The 25,368-nt window shown below is 33.0% G+C and overlaps 4 protein-coding genes and 1 pseudogene across 4 annotated transcripts; 3 read left to right on the top strand and 2 right to left on the bottom strand.

Moving 5' to 3' along the window:
- Positions 1–612: 612 nt before the first annotated feature.
- On the top strand, positions 613–2,617 carry LOC140979429 (UDP-glycosyltransferase 75C1-like). The gene has a single exon (XM_073444816.1). It carries the CDS (start codon positions 757–759, stop codon positions 2,191–2,193), a length of 1,437 nt encoding a protein of 478 aa, XP_073300917.1. The 5' UTR covers positions 613–756; the 3' UTR covers positions 2,194–2,617.
- Positions 2,618–5,018: 2,401 nt separating this feature from the next.
- Positions 5,019–9,233, bottom strand: LOC140979205 (crocetin glucosyltransferase, chloroplastic-like; annotated as a pseudogene).
- A 1,095-nt stretch (positions 9,234–10,328) lies between these two features.
- LOC140978481 (crocetin glucosyltransferase, chloroplastic-like) lies at positions 10,329–11,848 on the top strand. Its single transcript, XM_073443569.1, has one exon. The coding sequence runs from the start codon at positions 10,383–10,385 to the stop codon at positions 11,787–11,789; it is 1,407 nt and encodes a 468-aa protein (XP_073299670.1). The 5' UTR covers positions 10,329–10,382; the 3' UTR covers positions 11,790–11,848.
- Positions 11,849–18,871: 7,023 nt separating this feature from the next.
- Positions 18,872–22,786, top strand: LOC140978480 (uncharacterized). Its single transcript, XM_073443568.1, has 7 exons — positions 18,872–19,527; positions 19,782–19,884; positions 20,107–20,606; positions 20,743–20,845; positions 20,969–21,771; positions 21,997–22,095; positions 22,251–22,786. Exons 1-7 carry the CDS (start codon positions 19,075–19,077, stop codon positions 22,344–22,346), a joined length of 2,157 nt encoding a protein of 718 aa, XP_073299669.1. The 5' UTR covers positions 18,872–19,074; the 3' UTR covers positions 22,347–22,786.
- Positions 22,787–23,432: 646 nt separating this feature from the next.
- LOC140979261 (xyloglucan endotransglucosylase protein 1) lies at positions 23,433–25,170 on the bottom strand. Its single transcript, XM_073444600.1, has 3 exons — positions 24,838–25,170; positions 24,026–24,219; positions 23,433–23,916 (listed from the first exon to the last, which is right to left on the bottom strand). The coding sequence occupies exons 1-3, from the start codon at positions 25,108–25,110 to the stop codon at positions 23,547–23,549; spliced, it is 837 nt and encodes a 278-aa protein (XP_073300701.1). The 5' UTR covers positions 25,111–25,170; the 3' UTR covers positions 23,433–23,546.
- Positions 25,171–25,368: the final 198 nt, after the last annotated feature.

The raw sequence follows: 25,368 nt of genomic DNA, 5'->3' as shown, positions 1-25,368 counted from the left end.
TAATAGAAAAAATAAATTATACAGGTAATAGAAATAAATAGATTATATATTCTTGAATTAATATTAATAATTAATTAATTCTATAAATTAATAATGAAGGACTAAACATTTTTGACAAAAATATGATTAAAATTATTAAAAATCGAAATATACAGTCTAAGATGAAAGAATGTATATAAAAAATATATATAATTTTCATATTTCTGTGCAGAGTAGATAGGTATGCAAGAGGAATACCACTCTTAAATTTTTTTATATGACCTTTTTATGAAAAAAAAAAATCAAAATTTGGCCTTATAAAAAATATTTATTAAATTATCCTACCTCGTTCAATCTCGTCTCATTCCAAGCATAGTTCCGAATATTTTTGACGATGAAATCCTTGCATCATTTAGAAGTATCACGATACCAACAACGATTAGGATTATTCTATGTTATATATTGAGTATTTTTCTATTATGATACCAACAACGATTAGGATTATTCTATGTTATATATTGAGTATTTTTCTATTATGCGGTCAAAATGTTAGTTTTTGGATCATAAACATATATGTCAAATTCAATAAAAATACAAGAGATACACGTAATCAAATTATATTAAAATAAAAAAAATACTTTCCATGTAATATAAGGATTTTTATGACCATATATAAGAAACTGAGTGTGTGTGTTTTGGAGCAATATTTTGTTACCAACTATAAAATTTTACGTCTCCTGGACATCCTCTGCATCATTTCCTCGTGGCAAAAGAAGGATGGAAATGCATCAACAAGGAGCCAACGCCACCAATCGCCGCCACTTCCTGATCATCTGCTTCCCCGTCCAAGGACACATCAATCCGGCTCTTCAACTAGCCAAAACTCTAGCACATGGCGGAGCTAAGGTCACATTCACCACCACCGGCCGCGGGCTGCAACGTGTTCATGAAACACTCCCCTCACTCAATGGTTTGTCTTATGTCTCTTTCTACGACGGCCTCGACCCTGAATCGGCCGATGGTTTTTCGTCCTTTATGGCGGATTTGATGAAGGCAGGCTCCGAAAATCTCCTAAAGATCCTTGAGAAGTTTGTAGAAATGGGCCAAAAGGTGGACTGTTTAGTTTACAGCTTTATCCTCCCTTGGGCGGCGAGGGTGGCGCGTGCTGTGAAAGTTCCTTCTGCTTTTCTTTCTATACAATGCGCCACCGCCTTCTCGATTTATCACCGCTTCTTCAACGGCCATGACGGAATTTACAGTGTTAATGGTGGAATTAAAGATGTGCTTGAAACTTCCGTTTCTGTAGAGATTGCACAATTGCCATTGTTTTCAGCCACTGATCTGCCTACTTTCCTACTACCTGATGACCCTTCGAATACTTTTATGATCCCTTTAATGCAAGAACACATACAAGAACTTGAGATTGACGCTGAACCGTGTGTTTTTGTGAATACGTTTGAAGAATTAGAGGAAGATGCAATAAGAACGTTTAAAGACAAGATGAATCTCATCGCGGTTGGCCCATTGATTCCATCGGCTTTCACCCGTGGGGACGTGAACGGCTCGACGGAAAAATCCTATGGTGCCGATTTGTTCCACAAAAATGACGACTACTTCCAATGGCTAGATGACAAAGATGAACATTCTGTGATCTATATCTCATTTGGCAGCATAGTGGTGCTAAAGAAAGAGCAAAAAGAAGAGATCCTGCAAGGACTGAGAGAAATAAAAAGACCCTTTTTGTGGGTCATCAGAACGACAGACAGAGAACAAGAATATATTCAGAAAAGTCTTGAACACGAGGTTAAAAATGGGGATGGCCTCATAGTTCCATGGTGTTCGCAGATGGAGGTTCTAGCACACAAATCCATCGGCTGTTTCGTGACACATTGTGGATGGAATTCGACACTCGAGAGCTTGTTCTCTGGAGTTCCTATGATCTGTTGTCCACATTTTTCGGATCAAACTACGAATGCGAAAATGGTGGAAGAGGTGTGGGGGACAGGGGTGAGAGCCAGGGTCAACGGAGACGTAGTTATTGGGAGAGATGAGTTCAAGAGATGCTTGGAAATGGTGATGGGGGATGGAGAGAGGGGGAGGGAGATCAGATATCATTGTAAGAAATGGAGAGGCATGGCTATGGAGGTTGTCAAAGAGGGTGGTTCTACAAACAAGAACTTGAAATGTGTCGTGGATGGCCACTATAAGGTTTAGGTAAGAGGTTGTCTTAAATCTTAAATCTTAATGGACTGTAAACGGGGTGGTATTAAGAAAATGAAGTTGCTGCAATTTTTTTTGGAATCTCTTTATTTTTCGATACTCTGAGTAAACTCTCGAGACACAATACACTTCGAATCACGCTAGTAAAATAAATCACACTTAACAACACTTTTACTCCAAGTGAACGTACATAAACTGCAAATCAGGCTAACAAAATAAATCACTTCTAAATTATAATGGCTAGCAATATAACTTTCGTTCCAGACACAATAATAATGGCTAATCTCCAAGTCAACATACATAAGCTACAAAAGGTATATAAAAAAATAGCTAGTGACATTGCTTAAATCGAACAACATTGATCAGAAATCGGATGGCTACATTGAATGATTGAACTCGAAGCCGGATTCATCAGTGGTCTCTGATAAGAAGAATTTTAGGAGGACAACCAAGAAGAAAGAATTAGAAGGAGAGAGATCTTTTTTTTACTTTTCTCGTATATCTTTTTTTATTACATTCCTCATTTTTATACATCTTACAAGCAGAGAAATTGTCTAAAAATAATATCCACTCATTTCTTCCCACTAAGCCCCCACTATGTACACGATTGGATGAGTGTGGAAAATAATACAAAGCAACTGCTGAAATTAAATAACCAAGTCTTCAACTTCCATTGACCAAGTATTCGGTTAAATATATTACACCTATATTTGGCACATCGACACATATCAGTCTCTGTCTCATTCGGCAGCGTATTGAATCTCCAAAAATCACAGATGGATGAGATCGCGAGAGGTTTATTAGATTCTAAAAAGCGGTGTTTCTATGGGTTATTCGAGCTAAGCATGTTGAGAATAAAGAAGACGAGAAGTTGAGTAGTATGGAGGAACTCGGAAGACTTGGGAAAATGGTGCCATATGGTGTTCCCAGCTGGAAGTTATGACACACACAAATCGTTAGCACCCTGCGGATAGAACTCGACTTTGGAGAGCCTGTCGTGTGGCGTGCCGATGGTAGCCTTTCCACGATGGACGGATCAGGGAACGAACACGAAGGTTGAGAGTGATGAGATCAGGTCTTGCATCGAGAAAGTGATGGATGGAGAGAGAATTGAGGGAGAATGCAAGAAAATGGAAGGGTTTGGCAAGAGAAGCCATGGAGGAAGATAGATCTTCTAGCAAGAACTTTTTTCTTAAGAGTAAAATGCATTCAAATTAACTAATTTTTTAAATGTTGAGTAGCAAGCTATACAGAGACAATGAGCACATGAATCCTCAAACCAAACATAGTTAGACTTAGAGCAACTTATGAGTTACCACATTTGCTTTACGACATATATGGCTTAAAGAAAGAAAAATATGAGATGCCAACAACTCTTTAATATCGAGACATAAATATCCAACTGGGCTAAGGTCCTCTGTATCATGGTTTATTGCTTGAACGCTTGGAACGAGTCTGGGAATATACACACATTAGTAAACCCGTTTTGTAAACAAAAGTCCATACTAGCTCGAATAACAGTCAACTCCGCATCTTTAATCGACCTCGAATAATTGATTAAACAAGCCAGAGCACCTATATATAATCAACCTTTTCTGGTTAAGCAAACCATCAACCCCGCATCCACGTCCAAACGTAGTTGTCTTGCAAGAACTTGAAAGCATTGCTTCCAGCTGAAACGGAAGGGTGTTAGATTTGAATAATTAATAGTTTTGCATGTGATTGATTCTTCGGAAATTTGGTTTTGGTGATCGTTTGTCGAGTCATTTTGGTTTTACTCGTATATATTAGTATGATAGATGTTCATACTTAATTCGAAGAGATGTGCGGTGAAATTACAAAATTCTTGTATGAATAATACTCATGATGTTCCACAAATTATACAAAATACTAATGTAATTCCGTACGTGAATGTCTGGCCAGAAGTTCGATTCTCCTGTCAACATTTTCTCGGACGAGCTGTTGCATAGAGCTTGCTCAAAGCGGTTTACGTCACTGACCTAGTTTACATATTATTGAATTAGTCCGGAGTTTATTCAGTGAGCATCGAAAAATAATGACCCCGACTTTTCAAGTCATAAAAAATTTAATTTAATTTAATTTTCTCAACATAAAAAAATGCAGGACTAGAGTAGACTAATTTAATTTTCTCAATAAAGCTAAATATTTTTCACATGAAGCGAAATCATATTTTAGTATATATATCTATATACATAATTATATTGGAACGATAAATATCTAATTTATAAATATACAAGACAAAAATAAGCGAGTGATCGTGGTGCGGTGCTGTCAAATTGCTTCACGAATGTATATTATATGTATAATATATTTTATACAAGATACTATTATTATCAATATCTAAATTGAAAACAAAAAATATTAATAAACTTCACGTTTTTGTATTTGGAGAAGATATTTATATTTTGTATAAAAATCAACGAAAACAACCCTTCAAACATAACATAGAATGAGCTCATAGGCACATGTGGTGATTTCAAATATACTAAATCACATACATGAATATATCCTGCCATAACCCGATAGAAATTATCAATTCGACTCGTCTATTTCGTCTATTTTATAAAGCTGAGTTAAGTAGGCCTATTTTGAAAACTGTAGTTTAAATGAAGGTGAACAAATATTTTACACATTTTCCAACTCTTCACCAGGAGTGAATTCATGCAGCATGAGTTAAAGCATTGAAGCTTGTAGGTTGTATCCATTAATCAGCAAAAGCCAACAGTAGAGTAGTATCTAAAAATAGAAACCAAATAATTAAATTTGCAAAATGGGCTTAAATATCATGCATGGCCAGACGTTTATGTGATGGAAAGATCAAAGAAAAGACAAAATGTGAACTTTCAAAGGATTGGAATTCGGAAACTGGAAAATGCACAACCAAGTACATCAAATCCAATTAAAACCCGGCCATCTCCAAGTTCTTGAAGAAACGCTTTCAAGTTCTTACCAGAATATCCATCTTCCTCCATGGCTTCTTTTGTCAAACCCTTCCATTTTCTATCATTCTTTCTCAATTCTCTCCCATTTTCACCTCCATCCATCACTTTCTCGATGCAAAAACTAATCTCATCACTCTCAACCACACCATTTTCATTCAATTTAACCATGCACCGTCACTTGATCAGCATACTGCGGAAAAGCCACCATCGACACGCCACACGTGTGTGTCTCCAGAGTCGAATTCCATCCACAATGTGTCAAGAAGCACCCTAACGGCCTATGCTTTAGAACGTCCAGTTGAGAACACCATGGCACTATTTTCCCAAGATTTTGAAGTTCCCCCATGCAACTGATGATCAACTTCTCATCATCCTGTTCATTGTCTTCTTCGTTCACTCGAATAACCCACAGAAATGGCCTTCTAGAATCTAATAACCCTTTGTCAATCTCCTCCATGCATTTGTGATCTTGGAAGCTTCACCATGCTACCAAATGCCACATATTCCCACTGAAGATTCTACCTTCGAGTTCAACCACTGAAAAAGATCGCCGCATGACCCTTGATCATCCAAAAGTGTAGGAGTATTCAAAGGTCCGATCCCAATCAACTCATATTTTTCAATAGACTAGGAAAATGCACGTGTGTTACACGTGGTTAACAAAAGATCGAACCATAATTATGAAATTTAGATACTGTCTAAAATCGTTTGATTAACATCATGTTTAAGAGTATTTCTCAATCTAAACAGATCAAAACACAATAGATAAAATAACATGATGACCATAAACATATATATTCATTTGTTCATATGACAAACTTTTCAATCAACGTGATTACGACATAATAACAACTTTAATTTGTCAAACCAGAAAATATTTTTTTCATCCAAATATCATTCATAAAAGAAAAAAATAAAAATAAATTAATAGAGTAACGGATTTACTATGACCCAAACCACAGTGTACTTAAAAGAAGCACACAAAATTATAAGCAATAATAAAAAAATTCTCTTAATTAATTAAAATTAGCATACTATTGTTAAAATAAAACCACTAAACTTGTTATCAAGTTTAATTCAATTGCTTTTGCTAACTTTTAACCCTTTATAGATTTTGTTTACTTTTTTATGTTTGGTTTTTAAAATTACATATTTAGATAATTAATTTTATATCAGAATACATATTTTTCGGTGGATACTTTTATCTAAATTTCATTAAAAAATTTCTACATGCAAAAATGCTTCATAAAACAAAATTTTACATCTTATAGCTTTTGAGCAATGGCTGTAACCAAAACATAGAGATTGCTTCCTTTAACATCCATTTTAAGGGGAAAAGATTTCTAAAATTATTTTCAAAATAATCTCAAATTTAGCCAAAAATTCACTAACGATTGATAAAAAAAGATCATATGCCAAATCATTAAATCAACTGCTATAACTATTAAGTCTCATTACCAAAAACCTGAATCACTTGCTATCATGAAAGATTTTCATTCACATGATTGCAGTATAACAGAATAAGAGATGGTAAAAAATGAGAATGACTTGAACATTATCAACTATAATAGAGCGAATTTCTACATATTTAACATCATATTTGGGACAAAACTAAAGGACAAAACTAAAAACTGAGTTAATATAAATATATATTCTACCTTTCTTCTCAAATGATAAAAAAAATGTCCTAACCAATAAAGAGACATCAGATAAAAATAGATCAAGAATGTCAAGCACAATAAAAGTACTTCAATTTATTTATATCATCAATTGCTAGCTCTAGGGAAACATCAAAGGTTAAACAAATTATATATGTGAACAAATGAAATGAAAAACAAAATGAAAACAAAATACTACAATCATCATAATAGAATGCAAAACTTCTTTCGACAAACAAATGCCACACAGAGGGAAAAAAAACGTGAAAATAATAAAAAACGAATGTCACAAAGAAGAAAAAGAAAAGCAAGGAGAAAACAATTTAAAAAAAGTGAAGAAGAATGATAAAACAAGTGAAAAAAGAATACAAAGGTAATACTAAAGATCAAAAGAATATAATAAACACATGAACTAAAAAATAAATGCACAAGACATCAATTTCTACCAACATAAATATAATTGAATGATAACTACTAAAATGAATTAAATCCTATTAACCTTAACATGGACAATGACTAAAATAACCCTGTCAACTGTATCAAAATGCAAAACAAGAGGTCATAATAGTAAGCTCACAAATAGAACTTATATATTTATAGGTATATAGATTTTAGTGCATCGGGCTCCAATGCATCAAAAGTGTTCACTAAAACTATGGGTTTGCTTCAGAAGCTAGGGTCTCTAGTTTCTTCTTAACAGCTGCAAGCACAAAGCTTAAGCACGGAGAGTTAGTAGGAAGTACTAAAGTCGGAAGTGTTAGTTGTCCCACATCAGATGGATAAAATACCTGTGACTTGCATATATGGGCTTGGACAATCCTCCCCCCGTGAGCTAGCTTTTGGGGTTGAGTTAGGTCCAAGTTTCAATCTTCATATGGTATCAGAGCCAGGTTCCACCGTTATGTGTTGTACCACCCGTTCTGCCCATAGTTGGGTCATTTGCAAACTTCACGTTCCAGATGTTCATTCCTGGGCGTGAGGGGGTGTGTTAGTTGTCCTACATCAGATGGATAAAATACCTGTGACTTGCATATATGGGTTTGGACAATCCTTCTTGAGCTAGCTTTTGGGATTAGTTAGGTCTAAATTACAATCTTAACAGGAAGTTCACTTTCGGAGAACTTTAATGGGATTCCGGGTACGTAGTTTAAACTTCCACGTGGGATCAGTGCAGTTTTCGTGGATTTCATCTAAACCGGTTAAAATAGTAGTAAGAAACATCAAACACTATAGCCCTCTGAGCCCAAAGAAGTGCACTTGGGATGTTTGCTTCCCGCGCCACCTCCACAGCCCATGGAAGCAGCAGAATGTAGACCACGTCCGTAAAGTATTGGCCTTGGTCCGACGAAGTTTGGATAACATCTTTCGTGGTTTGGATGCCAGAATTTCTTAATTCCGACATGTAGTGATTCCCATCGTTGTGCAGTGCAGCTCATATCCGTCCTCTGTGCCATCGGAAAAAGTGACGAAGGTGAGGCCCTTTTTGGGTTCGGAGGTGACTGGTTTGACCGTGCTCCGCCGTGCCTATACGGTGGTGACGTCAATGCAATTGTTGATCAGCGTGTGGGAAAATTGAAGGGCGGGATTGATGTTTCCTCGGACTGGAAATGATACAAGGAGAACCGTGGCGAGTATTAATCGATCGATAGTGGAAGAGTTGTAATTTGAGTGCTGGGCCAGTACGTTTGGCTAACCCAACGAATAATTTGTTCGCAATAACATATTTCTTCGTTCAATCTCTTATGTATACATAATAATCATTAAAATGCGTCAGTATTTGACGAGAAATTAGTAGAAAAATCAGTGATATTAAAATTAAAACTCTTATAAAATCGTACAATTTTTTTTAAAACAAATATCTATCTTAAATAGTAAAAAAATATTTCATGTAGATTTATATATCCTTGATGATGGATCATTCTGTGGTTGTGAATTCGTAACCTGACCCTTGTCGGATATATATTCTCTCGAAGAATTTTAAATATTTTAATTGGGTTTCTAAAATTTTCATTTATAGATATTAATTAAAAGATAAAAATCAGAGTAAAATAATCTTATCGCCACCCCTTTCTTGCACTCAGCCAACCATTACGTCATTGATTACATGATCAATCGTGTAAAAAAATCTCATTCCTATGATTGATTTTGTCATATATTCCATTTAATTCACACCATTAATTAATTAGTCTTTTAATTATTGGCACGCAAGCAAGAACTCCATTTATAAAATAGTTTCAATCAAGTACGGAAATATATATAGTTTTAATTATAGATGCAAATAGCTATTATATGGACATTATTAATTCAAAATTAATTGATTTTGTGGTTTATACATACATGATAATACTTGGGAACTATAGTCAACAAAAAAAAAATCTTCGAATTCCAATGAAAAGATTACCAAGTAGCTCATTTCTTATGACTCAAACGGAAAATCAAATACCAAAAAATTATATTATTAGACCGTCACAATTATTTAATTCAGTTTTTATATTTAATAATATATTTTTTTATTGTTTGTTTATTACTTAATACAAAAAATAAGCAACTATGAAAGACATTAAAAGATGTCCTCAGAGCATCTCCAGTCATAAAACTCATCACCAGGTTTATTCTGTGCTACATCACTGCTACATTAAAAATTAAAAACCTCATTATTTTTAAACTTTTCCACCCCAATCATAAACCCAAAAACACAATTTTTGTAGACTCCACTATCAAATCGCACATTCATCTACTCATTTTAATTTACTACCTTTATTTTTTACTTTTACTTATATATTTGACTAAATATATATTTATACTAATCAATTTAATTTTCAAAATTATTTAATTAAGCATACATTTTTTTTATAATTTAGCAAATTTGAAAATTTGGGGAATATTGAAAATTATGAGGGCGAATATTTGGATTGTCCGAAGATGAATTGAAAGATGTAATGGTGTAAATTGAAAGAAAAATGATAGTGTTGGATAGAGAATGAGACTACGCCTATTTATAGCCAAAAATAGAATAATAATTATTTTTAAATGACATAAAAAATATTATGCAAAAAAAAAAAAGAATCGAAATGCATGAAAAAAGAAATGAACAATTATATGAGTTTGTATGGACCATATATCAAACTAAAGAAATAATAAAGAAAACAAAAGTTTGACACAACTTTTTATATTGTGGTGGGACTCACACAATAAACATGATTTAAAACCATGGATTCTGTTTATCCTATAAATTTTGAACATATAATTCTTAATTCAAGGTTTTTTGTTTGTTAAAATTTATTTTATACATGAACCTCCTGTTGGAGGTGCTCTCAACCAGACAAACATCGAAAGTGTTCAATTTCTTGATTTGTTTCATCAGCGTCACCTCAAACGTCATGTAATCCAACCATTTCCCTCCTCATGTTGTACGTGATAAGAAAGGAAATATATAATTTCTTCCAACAAACAAATGCATAAGAAAAATTGAATTAGAATTCTATTATATATATATATATATATATATATATATGGGCATGGCTCACATTTTTCTTTATATATAACAACAGCATTAAAACCAATGAATTCCCGCCACGTCCTCCTCGTCACATATCCGGCGCAAGGACACATCAACCCTGCGCTTCGGTTCGCCCAAAGACTCATCCACATCGGGATTGATGTCACCTTCGTCACAACCGTGCATGCGCGGCGGCGCATGGTCAAAGCCTCCGCCGGAGACGCCCCTAAAGGCCTCAATTTCGAGACATTTTCTGACGGCTACGACGATGGCTTCAAGCCTAGCGACGACTTCAACCGCTACATGTCGGAATTAAGAAATAGTGGCTCGAGAAATTTGAAAGATATAATCGTCGCTACGTCAGAGCGAGGCAGACCCGTCACTTGCTTGGTGTACGCCATCCTGATCCCATGGGCGGCGGAGGTGGCGCGCGAGGTTCATGTCCCTTGTGCGCTTCTTTGGATTCAACCGGCCACCGTGTTGGACGTGTATTACTATTATTTTAGAGGTTTTGAAGATGAAATAAAGGAGAACTCTGATGACCCCTCGTGGAAAATTCAGTTCCCCGGAATCCCATACGACTTCTCCAAAGGTGATCTTCCATCTTTTATACTTCCTTCGAGCTCCGAAAGATACAGCTTCGCGCTTCCATCTTTCAAGGAGCAAATCGATGCCCTCGATTTGGAAACGAAACCGAAGGTTTTAGTCAACACTTTCGATGCGTTGGAGCCTGATGCTTTGAAATCCATCGAGAACTATGAGTTTATCGGGATCGGACCCTTGATCCCTCCTGCTTTCTTATCGGATGGTCAAGTCTCGTCGGACAAATCATTCGGGGTCGATCTTTTTCAGAAATCAGATGATTACATTGAATGGTTGAACTCAAAGCCGGATTCATCAGTGGTTTATGTCTCATTTGGCAGTTTGTTGAATCTTCCAAAATCACAGATGGAAGAGATCGCAAGAGGCTTATTGGATTCTAAAAGGCCATTTCTATGGGTTATTCGAGCTAAGCAAGACGACAATATTGAAGAAGATGAGAAGCTGAGTTGTATGGAGGAACTTGGAAGTCTTGGGAAAATAGTGCCGTGGTGTTCCCAGCTGGAGGTTCTGACACACAAGTCGTTAGGGTGCTTCGTAACACACTGCGGATGGAACTCGACTTTGGAGAGCCTGTCGTGTGGCGTGCCGATGGTGGCCTTTCCTCAATGGACGGATCAAGGGACGAACGCGAAGCTGATCGAAGATGTGTGGAAGGTAGGGGTTAGAGTGAAAGTGAATGAGAATGGCGTGGTTGAGAGTGATGAGATCAGGTCTTGCATCGAGCAAGTGATGGATGGAGGTGAACGTGGGAGAGAATTGAGGGAGAATGGTAGAAGATGGAAGGTTTTGGCAAGAAAATCTATGGAGGAAGATGGATCTTCTAACAACAACTTGAAAGCATTTCTTCAAGAAATTCGGATTAAATAGTTTTGCTTGTGATTCTTTTATCTTTGATAAGTTATACAAAAAATTAGTGTCGTTTTATGTTCGAAAATGCATGACCATTGTAAGCAAATATAAATTCGATAATTTCTGTTCAAGTACACCGATTCCTTTTTTAAGATTACTATAAATAATGTACGTGCGTTGCACGTAGGAAACATATGTTAAAATAGTTATAATTTGAAATAAAATTAGTTAACTCAACAAGAGACAATGATAATAACATTGTAAATTTTGACAATTCGTGTTAATAAGCATATATAACTAATTTGGAAAAAAAATATATTTTTTAAATTTTAAAAAAATATTTGGACTACTAAAAATTTTTTATATCTTTTTTATCATATTGTTTTCTTTTGTTATTTGTCATATTCTCTCAATAATGCATATAATTTATTATAATATTCAATTATTACAATGTTTTTTTTCGATCAATTATATGCAATTTTTTATTTACAATGTTGTTTGATTATTATTCTCTTTCATGTAAATTGACAATAATTTTTACTGAATGCTTTTACTTTCCTAGCCACCTTTAATTTATTAGACACTTATACTTGATAACATATAAACTACACATTATTATTAGGGTGAACAAAAACTCGGTTAAACCGAATTAATCGATCGAACCGAGTCAATTCGGAAATTCGGTTCGGTTATTTCAGAAATTCGGTTTTCAAATAAAAAAAATTCGGTTATATCGGTTAATTCAGTTCGGTTACGGTTGTCAAAATTTTGAAATCGGCTAACCGAATTAACCAATATAATAAATATTATTATTTAATAAATTTTTATTATTTATCAATTTTTATATATTTTTTAATTTTTAATTTTAAAATCAGCCCTAATTATAAAGAAAAATTTGTGATTTTATATTTTTATGCATTTGTGTAGATTGTAGTGTTCAAAAAAATTTCATATATAATTAAAGTTAAATCACAAATTTTTTAAAAAAACTAATCGGTTAATTCGGTCACCAACCTAATTAACCAATTTTAATTCGATTCGATTTTCATCGGTTATGAAAATTAATTAGGTCGGTTTGGTTATTGCTAAATATTTCGGTTCGGTCCAGTTATGACTAATTCGGTTCGGTCGGTAACAGAACCGACCGAATGCTCACCCCTAATTATTATAACAATCTATCATCACATAAAAAGTAACGATGGATTGATTTAAATAAATATTGATTAAATGTTGTCATCTATTTGCAATTTATAATAATAATATTTTTGACAATAAATCATCTTTTTACTGACTCTTATGACATTTATTTTAATATTTCATATTAACTCATAAGTATAATTAGCACAATCAAATTCCTAATGTCATATCTGTATTACCTCCAGAAAAATAATATATTTAACTTTTATAATTGTTTAAATATCTTAAAGGGAACATTTGAGTACCCTTATCTTGAAAAAATTCATTGTATTTATAAAGTTTGAACGGTAAATATAACCTTATAGTATACATTTAATTTAGAAACTGAATTTATTGTATGACAAACACTTCTTCCATCTCTATTTTTTTGTGTTACCCAAAAGAGTTAATATTTTTGCTCTTTTATCTTCTCCAACTCACTGTAAAAAGTTATAAAAAATATTTATATCTAGAAAAATATTTTTATTTATTGTTTTTCTTGTCTATATATTTTGTTATATGTGAGCAAATATTCTACTTCATTGTTTTAATTGTCATATATCTTTACTATATAATTTGTGTACATTGAAGATTAATATATAAGTTTATTTTTTAGTTTTTTATTACCTGGACTTAGGTTGATATATTAATATGTTATATACATAGATATAAGAATTTTCAAATTCAATTTATTTATAATGATTGTTCATAACAAAGGCCAACTCAAAATAATAAAAATTAGGATTCATAATTATTTTGAATATGATATACAAATAATACGTGGAAACTTTTTTGACATTTTAGTTGCAAATTACAGTGATAAATGCATGTAAGTGCATTATTTAATTGTGACAATTATAATTTTATTTAAATATCTTATTTATCATTCAAAGATCAAAATTAGTTTATTTCTTATTTTGATTATCGACAAATCCAATATTTGATTTAAATGTTTTTATTAATAAAATTTACATGAGTTTTATTGTATATTTATCCAATTTGAAAGGGATAAATTATAATTCAATATATAATAATATTTAAAAATTGTAGAATGCTTCTAAATTTAAAAATCGAGTACCATGTAAGGGATCAATTCAAAACTAAAAGTTGATACATGTTTCTTCTAGCTTTACAATCAAATAATATATGATCAAGCGTTTGTCGTTTTACCAAAAGATATAACTGATAGTAACTATGCAAGTCAAATCTTTAAATCATAAAACAGCTCAAGCGCCTACCCATCGTGGACAATTATTGTACCAAACACTCTATCTCCTAATAATTGCACCAATTGTAATCATTGAAAATCAAAGTCGCGATCTTGGCTCTGATACCAATTGTAGGCTCAAGCGTTTACTGTTTTATCAAAACCTATAGATTATGGTAACAGTACAAATCAAATATTTTAAATAGTACAACATCTCAAACACAACATTTCAATTACTCTACCCAACATGATCAATTATTGTACCCAACAAATAAGTTTATGCAAATAACCTTTTACTATATCATATAAATTTATAAGACATTTGAGTAGAATATATACTTGATATTCTACATAAGTAGTAGAGAAAAAAAATTTATTTTTCATTTATTCAAAAATTTATATTTTAAAATAAAAGAAAAATCAGNAAATTATTATTTTTAGTTTATCATCATAGTATTTACCTCAATAAACACAATTTCGAACGTAGGATGTTAAATTTAATATTAACATTAGATAATTATAGTATTAATTTTAACATTCATTTTTTTATTCTTCTCAATACATTACTTTTTCTATCTTCAAATATATTAATCTATTTATTATTATTGTATATAAAGTATAATAATTATTTAGTTAATTGATCACATTTAATATAAGATGTTTAGTAAAAATTCTAATATATCTTTAAAGACTAATAGATGACGAAAAATTAAGAAAATGTAGAACACTATGGTGCGTAAACTTTCGCTTTGTACAGTGACAAAAAATAAGGTGAAACCAAGTGAGATACTTATATATATGAGTCTCATTTAACTTAACCCATTATAATATTTTTATTAACCGACTTTGTCTTTCTTTTTTACTTCACTAACTTCGCAGTGTGACTCATTCAAGCATTAACTTTTTATGTTTTTAGTACATAGTCGTAATGCCCGAGATTTTTATATAATTGATCCAATTATTCACAAGAATGATTAAGAAATGAATTAGCATCCGGGTCCCCACAATAGTGGCCTCCACTCTCTCACTGACTTCAATCTTTAGAAGTCGGTATTAGCAGTTTATAGGTAATAGACAATTATTTAATTTTTATTTTCTGTCTTTTGATTAATTGTTTAATTTTTTATGTTCTACCTAATTTATTTTTATAATTTTTATTTAATTTTTATAATCATGATTATAAGTGTTGCACACATACAATATAAAATTAATATATTTTAAAATGTTAATATTGAAGTGTCGAATAAATGTATTAAATCATTATTTAAGAACTTTTAGAAAAACAATATACATCATAATTCAGATTTAAAGATTAATATACAAATAAAGAATTGCGATGAATATCTTACAAAATAAATTGTGTTAGCCAAAAAAAATTAAATATGATTATTGTAAATGAATTTTTCTTAATTAATTAGAAAATTTTCAGCAAATGCGCTGAATTAATTAAAATGTTTTTAATATAGTATGTCGATAAATGTTTTTCCATATGAGTTAGTGATTGAGTCCTTATGAACATTTAAAAAAATGTGTCTTTAATTATAGTAACGTTGTCTTATAATTTAAAATATTAAATGAAACAAATTATCAAGATAAAAATTTAATTAGAAAATTCAAGAATATGTGATTACTTAATTAGTTTAATTGACACGCTCTTTAGTTTGCTGATTTAATAGATGTTAAATCCACAGTCACTGATTTTGACAAGAATTCTTGTAGAATATAATACAATTATAATAAATTACTTGATTGTATATGTAATAAAATTTTGTATATTTCATATATATTTTATTTATTTAATTTATAAGGTTGAAATTTTATATATCATGATATAAGATTTGTTATACATTTTAACATCGATAAATTCAATAAAAAATTATATATTAATTTCCGCTACCATATAATTCTGGTTTCGTCCCAGACTTTTGTGTATTCGTTTGTTTGAATTTATTATTCCTCATTTTACCAAGACCCATAATATGTCAAAAATTAAAGTGAATATTAATTTAAAGAGATGATAATATTTATATATTGAAATAAACATATTTACCCTTCACAATACTGATAAAACTAACTTAAAAATAATATGTTGACGAACATATTATCAGTTATCCAAAAATACAACTCAAATGTCAACTTTGACAGTCAATTTTAAGTGACTGTCAAAATGTCTCAAAAACCCATTACTTTTGGACAAGATAGTAACATTACAATTTTGAAATCAGACTGATATTTTTCATTTTATATCAAGAATTAATGATTGAAAATTGATAATAATATATATATTTTTAATATAAACTCGTGCGAGCTCATTTAGGCTCACCTTTAAATGAGTCGACAAAATTTCAACCCAACTCACTTAAACTGTTTGGCGGTGTAGGCCAAACCAACAGACCCAACCCAAATTGACGGCTCAAATCACCACGATCTTTTACCGTTTTTTATTTAAATAGTTTATAAATATAAACCGGAAAATAATATCGGTTGCAAAAAACTTTAATTTAAACACATAAATTATAGCAAACTGTCGCATGAGGACATGAAAAAAATTTAATAAGATACCAAAGAAAATTCACAATTCGATAATGCGTTATTTCTAAACTTTAATTAATTTAATTTACGCAATGAAAAGATAAATAAAAAATTTAAATCATTGGATTAAAAATAACATATTATAATGTGGGAGGATGCATAAAAAACTAAATACTAATTTACATAATGAAAAGATATCATTGGATAAAAATAACATATTATAATGTGAGTAGACATAAAAAATTAAATAAATATTAATAATCACATATATTTAAAATATGTATAAAGAGAAGGAAAAGACACACTTAAAATAAGTAATTAATGTAAAACAAACAATTAATAAGGAGACAAATGGAAATTCACATATAAAGTCACATATTTATATATACTAGGAAAATGCACGTGTGTTACACGTGGTTAACAAAAGATCGAACCATAATTATGAAATTTAGATACTGTCTAAAATCGTTTGAGTAACATCATGTTTAAGAGTATTTCTCAATCTAAACAGGTCAAAACACAATAGATAAAATAACATGATGACCATAAACATATATATTCATTTGTTCATATGACAAACTTTTCAATCAACGTGATTATGACATAATAACAACTTTATCAAACCAGAAAATATTTTTTCATCCAAATATCATTCATAAAAGAAAAACAATAAAAATAAATTAATAGAGTAATAGATTTACTATGACCCATACCACAGTGTACTTAAATGAAGCACACAAAATTATAAGCAATAATAAAAAAAATATTATCTTAATTAATTAAAATTAGCATTATATTGTTAAAATAAAACCACTAAAATTGTTATCAAGTTTAATTCAATTGCTTTTGTTAACTTTTAACCCTTTATAGATTTTGTTTACTTTTTTATGTTTGGTTTTTAGAATTACATATTTAGATAATTAATTTTATATCAGAATACATATTTTTCGGTGGATACTTTTATCTAAATTTCATTAAAAATTTCTACATGCAAAAATGCGTCATAAAACAAAAAATTACATCTTATAGCTTTCGAACAATGGCGGTAAACAAAACATAGAGATTGCTTCCTCTAACATCCATTTTAAGGAGAAAAGATTTGTAAAATTATTTTGAAAATAATCTCAAATTTAGCCAAAAATTTACTAACGATTGATAAAAAAAGATCATATACCAAATCAGTAAAGCAACTGCTATAACTATTAAGTCTCATTACAAAAAACCTGAATCACTTGCTATCATGAAATATTTTCATTAACATGATTGTAATATAACAGAATAAGAGATGATAAAAAATGAGAATGACTTGAACATTATCAACTATAATAGAGAGAATTTCTACATATTTAACATCATCTTTGGGACAAAACTAATGGACAAAACTAAAAACTGAGTTAATATAAATATATATTCTACCTTTCTTCTCAAATGATAAAAAAAATGCCCTAACCAATAAAGAAACATCAGATAAAAATGGATCAAGAATGTCAAGCACAATAAGAGTACTTCAATTTATTTGTATCATCAATTGCTAGCTCTAGGGAAACATCAAAAGTTAAACAAATTATATATGTGAACAAATGAAATGAAAAACAAAATGAAAACAAAATATTACAATCATCATAATAGAATGCAAAACCTCTTTCGACAAACAAATGCGACAAAGTGGGAAAAAAGGTGAAAATAACAAAAAACGAATGTCACAAAGAAGAAAAAGAAAAGCATGGAGAAAATAATTTAAAAAAAGTGAAGAAGAATGATAAAACAAGTGAAAAAAGAATACAAAGGTAATACTAAAGGTCAAAAGAATATAATAAACACATGAACTAAAAAATAAATGCATAAGACATCAATTTCTACCAACATAAATATAATTGAATGATAACTACTAAAATGAATTAAATCCTATTAACCTTAACATGGATAATGACTAAAATAACCCTATCAACTATATAAAAATGCAAAACAAGAGATCATAATAGTAAGCTCACAAATGAACTCATATATTTATAAGTATATAGATAATAGATATATATACATTGACTGATTTCAAAATTTTATTAATATTTTATTTTAAGTAACGAAATATAAATATGAACAAATAAAATAAAATAAAAGGGTTTTATTATGGGCCACACTAGAGAATTTCTACACGCCACACGGTGATAATATTTAATACCGAACTACAAGCCCAGCCTATTGGGCCCATTGGATCAGTTTGCGAGCCCGCAAAAAAGAAGAGAGCGAGGGAAGACCATTGATTTCCCGCCACCACCATCACACGTTCCCTCCAAAATCCACTTCTCCTCTAAAAGCCCTCACTTGAGCCCTCTCTGCAGCTCAACGCGAGTTGAAATTGGAGAAATTCAGACCGAAATCAAGCCGGACATGGAAGAATCGTCATTAATGAATACCATTTTCCGGAAAAGAAAGGAAATCTCTTCACCATCGGCGGACCAATTTGATGGCAGTTTGACCAGAAGCAAAGCTCAGATGTGCATCGACCGCAGTGGCTCCGGAAGATCCCTCCCTGAAGTAATTTCCGAAGAACCATCACCAGTGGCAGGTTTTTCGGTTCTAAATCGTGGCAATGCTTGGGGAGGATCGTCGATTAAAGATATCCGGGCACGGAGAGTTTTCACTCCTGATGTTAATTCAATCCTTCAAGAGCAAAACGAGGAAAAGTGGGAAGAGGGAAAAGAGTCTTTGGAAGGTTTAAATTCTCAATCGGGTCAGGGTCCGGTATTTGATATGGATTCGGGTTCTATGAAGGTGGATGAGATTTCTGCGATAAAGAATGAGGCGAATTCCGGAGATGGATCTGTTATCAGAAGCAAAATGGTGATGATTTTTCTTTGTTTTTTGATTGATTACATGTTGCTTACCCTTGGTTACTATGGATTGGTGCCGCATTTTTTCATACATCTTCGCGTGATTATATTCTCACAATTTTGACATTTATTGATAGATATGAGAACTAATTTTTTTAAGTTGTTTGAAGTTTAAGGTATTTGTTGTGAGCAAAATTTTGTATTTTGCTGTTATTTCAATTTCTACATAAAGCCATGACTTCAAAAAATTTCCTTCTTTTTTAGGCCCTTACTTTGTGTACTAAAAGGAAGGTTTTCAAGACTCCAGGATCTTTTAGTTATAGAAGGTTGCTGCCATATCTGACTGACACATTGAATGATGATTCCCGTAAGTTTCTTGCTCTGTCGTTTTTTTTTCTTCTTTTTTTGTCCAAAAACAGATTGGCCGAATTATTTTTTTCTTTCGCCTGAAAAAGGTTAGATCTATTCTATATAATTGCTCTTATAGATAGTTTTGACGACTATTGATTTAAATAATGCATTTAAGAGTGAGATGAGTACCTTGATGTGATGCTAATATTCTTGTTATATGTTAATTGTTCGATATTAGGTGTTTCAGAAATTGAATTAGTGGATGCAGTAACTCCATGTATGTCAAGGGGGTCTTGTACTGTGAAGTCTAATTCGAAGTCATACATCGAAAATTATCCTAATGGTTGGGTTGAGCGTCAGAAGTGTCATCCTGAAAATACCAAGTCATCCAAGGACAAAGTAATGCAGAATTTTCAATCGGGACTCCCCTGCAACGACAAGGATTTGCGTGGTAGACAAGATAAAGGGGATGACCCTGCCGAAAATATTGGGCCTCATAGAATGGAACAAAGAAACCACCAGGATGGTACGAGTCATGTGCATGTTTCATCGGAAGAGAAGTTGATTCAAATGACACCTCCTGATCCTGATATTTTCACTCAAACTGAGATTGGTGTCAATAAGGAATATGTTGAAAGTAACACTTTTCTGACAGAGAACCAAATTCGCACGAACAACTATGTTTGCCTCAAGCAAAGTTTAGATGGGAAACAGCTCTCTGATTCAATCGACAGTCTGGTAAACTTTCTTCAATCCATAAATGTCTTTAAAGCATAAATTTTAGTTCGTTTGTATCATCTCTACATACGATCTGAAGTATTACTTGTAAATGCGTTGCGGACCATCCGGAATAAGATTTCTTGTGTTCTTTCAGGTTCTTAATCCCAGTAGCCCGCGAAGGGTGTTTAAACATCCAAGATCCCTCAGTTACCGAAGACTGCTTCCTTTTCTGTTGGAAATTTCCAACGATAATTCAAGTAATTTCCTTCCCAAATGTAGTTCAAACAGTAAATGGACATACTGAATTGTTACGTGAATGATTAATTGCTTGCACGCTAAACGCTATTTATTAATTTTTCTTGCCATGACCTCAAGAACAGTTAAACAGCAAAAGCCTGTTGTAGAGTTTATAGAAAAACCAGATCCTCTAGCTACTGGTACTTCTGTTGAACAGAAGCAAGTGAAGAAATTGCTAACTGAAATTTCTTCCGGGACCCAACAGACAGAGATTCTGGAGGAAGTTCTGCTGCCTGTAGATATTCCTCCAATTGGTTCGTCTCGGGATGCTTGTGCCAAACCAAGCTCATCGACACATATATCTCTTTTTACTGCTGATCTGTCAAATGTCAAGCCGAGTTCAGAAGTTTCTGATATTGGAGATAGTCCATGCGTGAATCTTGGTTTGCAGACCGGAGGAATATTGCAATCTCAAAGCAGCCCCAGAAAGTTAGAAACAGAATGTCCCCACACTGATACTAATGGTCTTGAAATGAATGAGCATTCGACTCTCCAAATTGAAGAATCTGAACAGGTTGCTAAACAGACCAAATCCTCGGACCTGGGATTGGAAGTGTTTAATGACAATAGAGAATCAATTGAAGATGTTCAATTGAACCAAGGCACGTTGAAGATGGATGTATGCAATTCTTTATTTTCTACTATCTCCGGTCCTCCCAAAGGAATTTTAAAGAAAAATCCAAGAGGTTGTAGAGGGCCTTGTAATTGTCTAAATTGTGCTTCTTTTCATCTTCATGCTGAGAGAGCATTTGAGTTTTCAAAGAATCAGATGCACGATGCTGAAGAAGTTGCATTGGAGTTGATGAAAGAGTTGGCAAGACTTCGCCATTTGTTGAATAAGTCCATCACCAACGAAAATGGTTCTGAGATCGTCCCACTCAATCTGGTAAGTTTCAATTGAATTGATTGCTGTATACGAATATGATTGTCATGCTCTTGCTCTTCAGCCAAGCCATAGTCTCTATCTCAGTTTAATCTTCCTCTTTTGGCAGTTCACAATGTTTTTTTAAATGTTTCTTTTGCGTTTCATTGTTTTGTGATAATCTTTCCTTCGGGTTCAACAAAGTTTGGTAAGTCTCAATTTGTTCTATTTTTTACTATACTGATTCAGGTTAAACAAGCTTGCGCCAAGTCACTTGAAACAGAAAAACTAGCAAAAGTGCGCATTTGCCAATTGAACTGTGATCTTAATATTCATTGCAGAATTCCGGTAAAATCGGGCATTCCTTCTGAAATTTTATCTTGATTACTTTTGATAGATAGAGATTGTTTGTTCTACATTCATTTATCTAATCCAACCGTCCACCGGATTTAATTTCTAAGATGTGCATGAAAATTTTCTTCATTTTATCGTGCCACCTGCAGGCCTTGCTCCAGCCTAAGGTGACGTTCTCTAATTATATCCGAGAACGGGCTTTTCCAACGTCAGATCAGCTTGTCAGCATGGAAAAGACAGAATAAAGAGTAAATTATTTGAAGTGAACAAGGAAGTTCTATCTTTGGCATCGATTCAAGGGAATGGTGGCATCTGAGGTTTAAGAGAATTTTTCATCGTTCTTGTTAGAAAACATTCACTCGTGTAGTGATTCCTGGTAAGACAAATGATCTGGTCAAAACTACAACTTTATGTGTGAATCTGATGTGATCAGACTCATTTTCGAATGCTTTTGTACCAATTATACAAACCAACTAATAATTATTAGTGATATTTGGGAAAATATGTACATATTTTTTATTACATGCGTTTAGACTCATTCTGTATCTAGCTATAAGGTACAACCCCTAAAAGCTAATGTGTACTACAGTCGATTGGGGGCACGTCCCAATACTTGTCTAGCTTTATTTGAGGTTACAATATGTGTACTTTTCAGAACAAGTGTAACGGAGGAGAGGTAACCCACATAGTAGAACCTTCAAAATATTGAATAATGAATACAAACAATGACTCTCACATGTTAGTTTCTTTATCATTGGTTCGCCTCACGAGCATGTTATAAATCAATTGATGGATGATGTCTTTATCCCTTACACAAGACTATTACCCTTCATAATTTTTTAGTTTATGTTCTTGAGGATCCATGTGTCCTAATTCATTTGGGGTCATGAGGTGCACATATTCGGACATGGACCTACAGTCCCGAGTACATTGGGTCTGTATTCGGCCCACCGGAACTAGCATAACCATATGCAGAGTTGGAATTTTTTCACAACTTGACATTTGGGGTCATGACGTTCACATATTCAAGCATGGATTCCGTAGGACAGTGCCATTGGACCTAGCAACAGGAAGGGCATTTGCCCATGTGATAACTTGATGGTTGGCTATTTTAATGGCTCCTTATCGTACCAATTTTGGTCTTACTCAGTTTTGTAAGCTTATCATTTACATCTCTGACGATCTTCTCTGGAGGATCTTAATTGGTAAACATTAAATATATATTTATGCTATTTTTTAACGTTGAACCCGGACCTTTTCTTTCGTGCTGGAATCATCACCATTCATCCATAGAGCAAAAACTAACAAACAGATAATTTCATTTTATTAGAACCATGTACTAAAACAAGGCAAGAGATCCACATAAACAAGGAAACAAACTAATAGAATCTTGAAAAACAGCAATGAGTAAACTTTGTTGTCTTGTACAAAAGAGGCGTCCCTTATTATAGCCTGCATTCTGGAGGAAAGCCTTGAGGGAACCGCTTATAATCCGTGCAGTAATTGTATATCATGAAATTCTTTTGAACCCATCTCAGCCTCCTACGACCATAGGCGTCGAGTTCTTGGTTTTGCCATGCCCCGTTCGAGAATCCTGATGTGCATGATGCAGAACAAGTTTGAACGTTGAAGTTTCTGTAGTACGCCGTAAATGGTGCCTTGGACCAGTCGGTTTTTACGAGCCCGCCTCTCGTGGCCCAGTCATCCGCGTTCCACAGGCTAGAGTAGATCCTCATTGGTTGGTTTTTAGGGTATGAAACACCAAGGGATTCAGCATTTTTGAACTGCCTGATAGGAGTGTTGTCCACCAAGAATCTGAAAATATGCAAGACATTGGGATACATCGTTAATAAAAAAAAACTTGACTTTCTAGGAAACTCTCTACTTGCAAGTAGCAAAACTTATGGTTGGATAATGTGCCTACACAATTTGATAGGGGTTCCATTGGATAGAGTATGTGTGGAAATTTTTGGTGGGATCAAACCACAAATAGAATTGTTGCTCTCTGTTCCCTTTGCCTTGAGCGTACACATTTGTGTGCACAATGTAAGGTTCTCCAGTCACGTTTCCCAGGAACTCGAAGTCGATTTCGTCGTGGTTCGGCCCTTGAGAAGACAACTGCAATACAGACATAGTCTAATGGTCACCTTCACTTCAGACTATATGACCTGGAAGACCTCTTTGTCGAATGTGATGATGAGTTAATGCTGTCCTAGAAGCTGGAAGAGTGAAGACCTCTCCCCTTATTTATCTCGTATGATGATGTCCGAATATAATTTCATTTGCATTTAATAATATTAACATATTGTATTTTTATAAAGATTTGTCTCGTAGACTCTTCATAATAGTTTTGAAATGGAATTAAGTGAAAAAAGAAAACAATATTATTTTTGTGATTGGAAAAATTGTTCTCATATATAAAAATAGTTAGCTAGCATTAAAATAAATTTTGAGAGGTGCTAATATTACCTATTTTGGACGCAATATAAATAAATTCCTCGCTACTTTTTACACGAGCAAACAAGTTGCATGTGTTTTTTTGTACTCTTTAATGCAACCAAATTTTCTTTTCATCCAAAAGTTGGAGGCTCAAATAAATCATTCCAGCAGGACTGATAGACGCATTTACTTTTCTTAAATCTACTTTTTTTTTTGAAAAACAAATTCAGACACGATTCTTTAAAAAATATGTATACAAAAATTCACCCCCTCCGTATATATGTAAAGGGAACGTACATAATATGTGGTGACGGTTCCAGCAGAGTCACCAGCAACAAGTTTGAGCTGCATATCAATCCTCCCGAACAAATACTCCTTCTTGGATTGGAATCCTGAACCAGAGGTTTTATCCAATGATAGGGAAAGAAGCTCCCCTCCATTGAAGACCTTTCCCCGATGACCGCCCCATGTTACGTCGAATTCTTGATTAAAATTGCCCGCAATACCAGTATCCACTGTTACGAGGAAAACCAACAAAAAAGCTGGCAACCCCTTTGAAAATGAATCCATTTTTCTCTTCGGATTATATTTATATATATGATGGATTTAGTTTCTTGAAGATAAGCTAATAATTTGTGATGATTATGAGTTTTTATGAACTGTGTTCGTGTATATATAGGGGTAATGCGGGATGGGATGGGCCATTATGGAAGTAATAAAATGCTTGTGAAAACCAACTGGAGCTGTTTGAGTTGGTGCCAGCTTCGAGCAATCAAAGCCAGAACCTGCTTTTGTTTAATCAGCCAATAAAACCTCTAACCTTCTCTA

Source organism: Primulina huaijiensis, chromosome 6 (genome assembly GCF_012295235.1).
Source record: "Primulina huaijiensis isolate GDHJ02 chromosome 6, ASM1229523v2, whole genome shotgun sequence".
NCBI lineage: Eukaryota > Viridiplantae > Streptophyta > Magnoliopsida > Lamiales > Gesneriaceae > Primulina > Primulina huaijiensis.
The sequence above is the reverse complement of the archived record's forward strand: the minus strand, read 5'-3'. Positions and strand labels throughout refer to the sequence as shown.

What these genes read in the sequence shown, in the direction of transcription:
- LOC140979429 (XM_073444816.1), top strand. Translation starts at nt 757, where the DNA reads ATGGAAATGCATCAACAAGGAGCCAACGCCACCAATCGCCGCCACTTC.
- LOC140978481 (XM_073443569.1), top strand. Translation starts at nt 10,383, where the DNA reads ATGAATTCCCGCCACGTCCTCCTCGTCACATATCCGGCGCAAGGACAC.
- LOC140978480 (XM_073443568.1), top strand. Translation starts at nt 19,075, where the DNA reads ATGGAAGAATCGTCATTAATGAATACCATTTTCCGGAAAAGAAAGGAA. An exon ending in CACATTGAATGATGATTCCC is followed by an intron (nt 19,885 to 20,106) that starts GTAAGTTTCTTG and finishes GTTCGATATTAG; the next exon opens with GTGTTTCAGAAATTGAATTA. An exon ending in AGATCGTCCCACTCAATCTG is followed by an intron (nt 21,772 to 21,996) that starts GTAAGTTTCAAT and finishes ATACTGATTCAG; the next exon opens with GTTAAACAAGCTTGCGCCAA.
- LOC140979261 (XM_073444600.1), bottom strand. Translation starts at nt 25,110, where the DNA reads ATGGATTCATTTTCAAAGGGGTTGCCAGCTTTTTTGTTGGTTTTCCTC. An exon ending in GAACCGTCACCACATATTAT is followed by an intron (nt 24,220 to 24,837) that starts GTACGTTCCCTT and finishes TCTGTATTGCAG; the next exon opens with TTGTCTTCTCAAGGGCCGAA. An exon ending in TGGAACCCCTATCAAATTGT is followed by an intron (nt 23,917 to 24,025) that starts GTAGGCACATTA and finishes GCATATTTTCAG; the next exon opens with ATTCTTGGTGGACAACACTC.